Source organism: Rhagoletis pomonella, unplaced genomic scaffold (genome assembly GCF_013731165.1).
Source record: "Rhagoletis pomonella isolate Grant_MI unplaced genomic scaffold, Rhpom_1.0 Rhpom_scaffold_01556, whole genome shotgun sequence".
In the NCBI taxonomy this organism is placed as follows: domain Eukaryota; kingdom Metazoa; phylum Arthropoda; class Insecta; order Diptera; family Tephritidae; genus Rhagoletis; species Rhagoletis pomonella.
The window spans coordinates 5,623-12,278 of record NW_023460110.1 but is presented as its reverse complement, the minus strand read 5'-3'; the positions used below and the strand labels follow the sequence as shown (position 1 = coordinate 12,278).

At 46.1% G+C, this 6,656-nt stretch overlaps 1 protein-coding gene across 2 annotated transcripts; it reads left to right on the top strand.

Moving 5' to 3' along the window:
- The first annotated feature begins 1,012 nt into the window (after positions 1-1,012).
- On the top strand, positions 1,013-5,082 carry LOC118752496. Of its 2 annotated transcripts, none has more exons than XM_036487410.1 (4): positions 1,013-1,429; positions 1,755-1,849; positions 1,911-2,264; positions 2,415-5,082. In XM_036487410.1, exon 4 carries the CDS (start codon positions 3,299-3,301, stop codon positions 4,823-4,825), a length of 1,527 nt encoding a protein of 508 aa, XP_036343303.1. In that variant the 5' UTR covers positions 1,013-1,429; positions 1,755-1,849; positions 1,911-2,264; positions 2,415-3,298; the 3' UTR covers positions 4,826-5,082. The 2 variants fall into 2 exon arrangements, with proteins under 2 accessions (XP_036343303.1, XP_036343302.1); XM_036487409.1 differs by having other exon boundaries at positions 1,705-1,849.
- Positions 5,083-6,656: the final 1,574 nt, after the last annotated feature.

Below are 6,656 nucleotides of genomic sequence, written 5' to 3'. Positions count from 1 at the left end.
TTTATTTATTCTGACATTCACGGCACCTTTTCTAACTTGGCGATTATTCATAATGACTCCAGCGCCAGGTGGCAGCTCTTTTTTGCAATTCCTTTCTTTACCAACACATATTTTGAATATTAGCCCCACTTTGGCTCATATAGCTATCATCATCATCATATCTATCACTTCTACCATTTTTTTCAAATTGTTGTTGCTTTTCCACAATAAGTTTTTCATTAAAAACGGTCTCGAGCTCAATAAAAATTGTTGAATATAATTGTTATAAGGCCATAAAATAACAAAAAACAAATAGCTTAAGGACGAGCACACCTAAAAGTTAAACATTCTAAAAATAGATTTATTAACAAAAACCAACAACCACATGATCAAGTGTAAATCGTAGCGGAATAGCTGCGCTTGATTGTGTTGGCTTAGCAAAATGAAAAAGAGGGGAAAAAGCAACGATAATTTACAAGTCGGACTTAGCAAAGTGCGTAGGCAACTGGCTGAGTCAGTGGGATCGTCGGTTCGAATCCTACTGAAAGAAGTCTGAGGAGGAAATGTGGTGATTTCCGAAATACACTGTGAAAAAGGATTAGTTTCGACAACTAAAGATATTTAGTTCCCGAATTTTGACAATATTTGGGAACTGTGACCAAGGATTGGGAACCATTACCATGGGTTGGTAATTATAACTAAATATATTAAAGCTTCTAATATTCATCTAGGTTGTACCAAATCGTTAATTTAGTTGAAGGGTTTGGTAAATACTAATAAATATTTTTTTGAAATCCCTTCGAGTTGCCGCAATCTTTGTAAGTTACAAATTTTCACCCAGTACTACAAAAATCTATCGCTAAGCGAGGAATCAATTCAGTTTTTGGAAAAACTAAAAAATTTTATTGATTGCTAGCTTATTGGTCCACCCCTTTATTGCTCGATTTTGGCATTACTCTATACATTTTTAAATAATTACATATGAATTTTCTCAATTAAATACATACATAGATTTGAAAAGTATTACCGACTTAACAAGCCGGGATTCAAATATTTGTTGGACGTATTGACAGCAAATACGGAGGCACCAAAGAAAGCTTTTGCGATATCTCCCATCGCAAAACTGAGCGGGTGTTTAAGATTTTTGGCTGAAGGTGGGTACCAGACGGGTGTGGGTAAAGACTGCGACGTGTCCTTGGCGCAATCTAGTTTCAGCAAAGTATTGACGGAAGTTCTGACTGTTTTTGAGCGCCATTTGTGCCCGCAGTGAATAAAGGTGAGCGAAAGCGAGGAGGAAAACAGGAATATCGCCCGAGCCTTTTACGTTAAACATGGCATTCCGGGAGTTGTGGGGTGTATTGATGGCACCCACGTAAGAATAATTGCTCCAACACAAAACGCGGACCTTTACTACAACCGTAAAGGGGACTACAAACTAAACGTTATGCTTGTAAGTTACTCCTTATTTCCGCATTTATCTATATGGGAACTTTTTTAGATATCGACGGCTGAGTTGAAGCTCGACCTATCTCGGCAGCTGGTTCGAAAACGTCCTATCTCATAAAATGGCTCAAGAGCGCACTATATTAACATATTTTTAAATTCTGAGATAGGGCATTTTCCAATCGAAATCTGAAGTAAGGCGTTCTTGGCCCATTCTCTGAGATTCAACTTCAACTCAGCCGTCGCTATGCTTATTTGTACATATTTATGTTCAATATTTAGCTTTGCGACAATGAATTAAGGATTCGCTATGTTGATGCTTCTCATCCTAGGGCGTGCCACGATTCCTTCATATGGAACAACAGCGAATTGCGTGTTTCTTTTGAGAGGCAATATTTGCAAGGAACGAGGAATCCCTGGCTTTTAGGTATTGTTGTTATATTAATATACACTTGACCGTAATTACACCTTTTGTAAATTTTCAACAGCGGACACAGGGTATCCTTTAGAGCCGTGGCTATTGACACCTCATAGAACTCCAGAAGAAGGCTCAAGGGAAATGTTACAAGGGAAAAATTACAAATGTGTGTTGTGCTTTGCATAACATATGCATTCATTTCAAAGCCAATGTTGACATTGAACTTGAAGTGTTGGAGCCTGAAGATGCGGATGTAACACCAATTTCTTCTCAGCAGTATAGCGCAGTAGCACAGTCGATTAGAACAAATATAGGATCCGCTCTTTAAATCATGCGCAAAGCCTGGCAAAAAACGCAGCATTAAAGCAAGAGTTTGAAGAATATAATATTTTTTTACCATGCCATTGGACACTATTTTAGTGGGGTGAGTGGTAGTAATTGACGAATCAGTAGTTGTGTTAGATGAGTGCACATTGCTGACATTGCTGACAAAGCTGATATTTCAAAGTGTATATTATTTCTTAAATATTTCTTAAAAATTTTAAATAGTAAACCTTAAATTTTTTCTTTACAGATTTGTACGCCGCTAACACAACAATCTAGTAACATCTGCTTCAACTAGCCGTGTCTCAACAGGGCCTACAACACGTTATTTTTTGCAATTCAGCAATCAGCAACAACCATCGTCCAGCATAACTACCGGAACTACCACGTCAACAATTGTTGCCACAAAAGCACTGGGAACCGAACTACTCACGTTCACAAGAGTGGAGCTATGACTACTTCCACATCAACAACTTTATCGGTGAAAACTTTACCAACTGCAGCGGTATTCCCTCGAAAACAGCAACTGCCCAGCAACAAATGCAACAACAACAAAGCCAAAACCGAATTCAACGCCAACCTCAGCAGCAGGGACAGTCAGAGGAACGTAAACATTTGGTTGGCAAAAATCCTCCTAGATATATCCTCCAAGCGGGTGCCGACTGGGCAATGGGCATCGCTGCGGGCACCGCTGCGGTCGGACCTACGCCGCAGTGGTGAAAGTAGGCGGGGCCTAGCTAAGGCCGAGGTATAAACTCTCCTGTCTCTTCTAGTGGCTCGCCCTAGGGGGGGTTGGGGTGGGCATACTTAGGCTATTTCTAGGGGGTACCTGGCGGTAGGTATAAAACGCCCCCCTAATCCAGGGTGTCATGCGTCACCGTGCCTATTGGATGGTTTGCAGTCAGGGGGCTCTTCCGACTGTATTTTAACGGCGCCTCCCGGATACCTGTCCGCCTCCGGGAGTAACGGTGGACTTACCACAGCACGGGGCTCTGCTGTGGCCGACCGTTCTTTTCCCCTTCCTTTATACACGGTCGCCGAACGGTTTCGGCTCAGTAGGCGACCAAAGAACCAAAGAACGGCGTTATAAATAGTCCAGATAGATCTTCGGTAGCCGCTGGATTGGTCCCGAAGATGCCTTCACGGCCATTTAAACCAGTTATTGAGCCCAGTGTTGGTAGGTGCAAACCCTCGGAGGGTAGCGAGCGACTGGCGACTGGGATGTTAACGGAGCCTACACGGCCGATGGATCTCTCGTGCCAGGCGTCCTCATCAAGAGCGGCAATGAGCACACCCCTTGAGGGTAGCTCTAAAGCAGCTACGGTTGGGGGCGTTACTGGCACCCGGGAGCCCTGCACGGGCAATAGGAATGCCAACCACAAACCCCCTTTGGGGTCGCAGTGGGCGAAGCATCACACTCGTCCCAGTGGTTCAGGGACAATTAAACGGGTACGCCCAGCAGTGAGAGCGAAGCGGGTCAGAAGAGCCGCTTCCAGGCTGCTGAAGAAATTCGGGGACAATCCGGTTCCCGAGAATATGAGGGATGTGGTTGAGAGGGCAAAGGGCATTCTCTCTGAAAGCCGGGAACGGACTCAGGAGAAGGGTGTCCTGAATAACCCTGAACCCACTCCCTCAGGTTCCAGGGAACTGGCCCCCAAAAGGCAGCTATCGGCAGATCATGCCGACGGCCCATCGAAGAGGACCAAAACCTCGAGCAAGAACAGCCCGCCAAACCCTTCACGGGTCCCTCGGGCTTTCAATGATGTGGCCAAAGACCATTTGGTTCTGGCTGTAATGGACAGGGGGCACCCAGAGGGAAACCTGACAGCCGAGAATTGGAGGACTGTCCTTGTAGGTCTCTGCCGGGTGTACAAGGAAATTCTCCAAAGGATTCCTGGCCCTGCTCCTGTCATTCGCGACGCTGGCTTATACCAAGGCCGTATTAAATTGGTATCGTGCGCCGACGAAAGGTCGGCTCGGCTCTATAAGGAGGCCATATCTGCGCTTGGGGAACTGTGGCCCGGCGCTGACTTAGTGGCAGTGCATAGGGATGAAATCCCTTGCAGGCCGCGAGCCAGGGCATGGGTCCCGGAGGAACCCGCTAATCCGCAGGGACTTCTGGAGATTATCCAGATCTCCAACGACACACTACCAGCCCTCGATTGGAGCGTAGTGAAGGCCAGTGAGGTTAGGGAACAACAACGTTATATTACCCTGGTAATTAACGAGGAATCTCTCCCGATCCTCGCTGACTGCAATGGAGTCATCAGCTACGGCTTTTACTCCATCACTCTCAAAACCCAGAAAGGGAGTGAGGGTAAAATTCCTGAGCCGGGAAGCACCGCGAGTGAACCCGATAATCTGCCACATGAAGAAGGTTTTATTTCGAGTAGGGCAGAAAACGCCTGCCAGGAGGTTCCCGTGGCCCCTCGTTTGGCGGAGGAATCAGACTCGACATCAGAATCGGAAAACGATACGCAATCCGCTGCTGGAGACGGGGCTGATTTCGGCCAATGGACGAGAGATTTCGAGAACCTGTTCCTGGCATCGGAAACGGAGGACGCCGATGATACTGTTGTAGAGGTGTCCAAAGGGACCGTGCCAGGAGCTATGGATGGCGACAACTCCTTAGAGGCTGTGGATGAAGGTCCTACAGATTAACCTTCACCACTCCAAAGCAGCCTCCGCAGCTCTGCTCCTGCACCTTAGTGACAAAGGGGAGGAGTTAATTTTTGCCCAAGAGCCCTGGGTCGTAAAAAACAGGGTCTGCGGACTCAACTCTGATGCTTACCAAATTGTGTCGGCCCCAGTGGCAGGTAAAATCAGAGCATTTATATATTTATCAAGAAAACTATTTCTTATAATTTACTCACTCATTTTAGCGATGAAGACACGGTGAGCATCAATGTGGAGAGAAAATCCACCAAACTCTGGCCAGCCTTTGTGGCTCACGATCGCCAAGACTGCCCCCTGCTCGGTTACTGGACCTGGTGAAAGAGGCCAATTTAAGGAAGTTTCCCGTCGTGGTAGGAGCCGATGGGTTATGGGGTTCTACCGATATCAACCCAAGAGGTGAGTTATTACTTGACTTCATATTATCTTATGATCTAGCTATTTGTAATATTGGTAGTAGACCCACCTTTGTTACCTCAAACAGGGAGGAGGTACTAGATATTACCTTACCGTCCAATTTTTTCTTGGAGAGTATTAGGGAATGGCATGTACTAAACGACCACTCATTCTCCGACCATATGTACCTATCATTCGAAATCTCTTTGGAATCTCCGGCTCCGATTCTGTATAGAAACAAGAGACGTACCGACTGGACTGTGTTTAGGACGGTACTATCGGAGTCTCTGCTCAACGACGCTTCTCTCAGTAGGCTCGGCTTACTGTTAGCATCTGATGAAGCGGAGCCTCTATTCGCAAACCCTGCTTGTCTGGGTGAGTTAAGATCCTCGGAATAAATTGAAGAAGCCGTAGATTGCATCACCAATGCCTGTAATACGGCCTGCTCTGCATCCTGTCCAATTGTACTTCCGAGAGGAAAGAGGAAGCCACACTGGTGGACTAAGGAAATTGCCTCTTTAAGGAAGGAAAGCAGGAAACTCTTCAACGCTGCAAAGCGTAATGGTTCTTGGCCTGCTTACAAAGCAGCCTTTAAGAAATTTAAGAATGCCACCAGGAAAGCCCAAAGGGACTCCTGGAAGGATTATTGTGATAGCATAGATGGACAATCGGAGGGTAATCGCTTGCGCAAAGTGCTAGCCAAAAATCCGAAGAACCCAATGTTTATTCAGAAGGCGAAAGCCGACTGGACATCATCCCAAGAGGAGCTGCTTGAGGTTCTAATGAGCGCCCACTTTCCAGGGTGTACTGAGGAGCCTGGCGTCGCTCGCACAATTTCTGGACACTCCTTAGAATGCATAGATTTTATTGATGTAGAAAGGGTAGATTGGGCCATAAGGTCCTTCCAGCCCTACAAATCTCCAGGCATGGACGGCATCTTCCCTGCCGAACTTCGGACAACGTCTGACATTCTATGTCCGATGCTTGTTTCAATCTATAAGGCTTGTCTCAGACTTAGCTTCATACCCAAGGGATGGACACTGGCGAAGCTTGTCTTCATTCCCAAGGGCGGCAGACCATCCCACGTGAACCCAAGCGACTTTCGACCGATTAGCCTTACATCTTTCTTCCTGAAGGTTCTGGAAAGACTACTGAACGTGAAGATCCGACAAGAAATTGATTTATGTAAATTATCTAGCTGTCAGCATGCCTATTGGAAAGGCAGGTCTGTAGACACAGCTTTGCATGGTATTGTCAGCACCATTGAAAAGGCATTAGCGCTTAAGGAATATGCATTAGGCGTATTCCTTGACATCGAGGGTGCCTTCAATAATGTTCTCCCAGAAGCTGTTCTCCGCGCCCTAACTAACCTCGGTCTGGAGTACACTCTGGTAGAATTTGTTCATCGCCTTCTAGGCTGCAG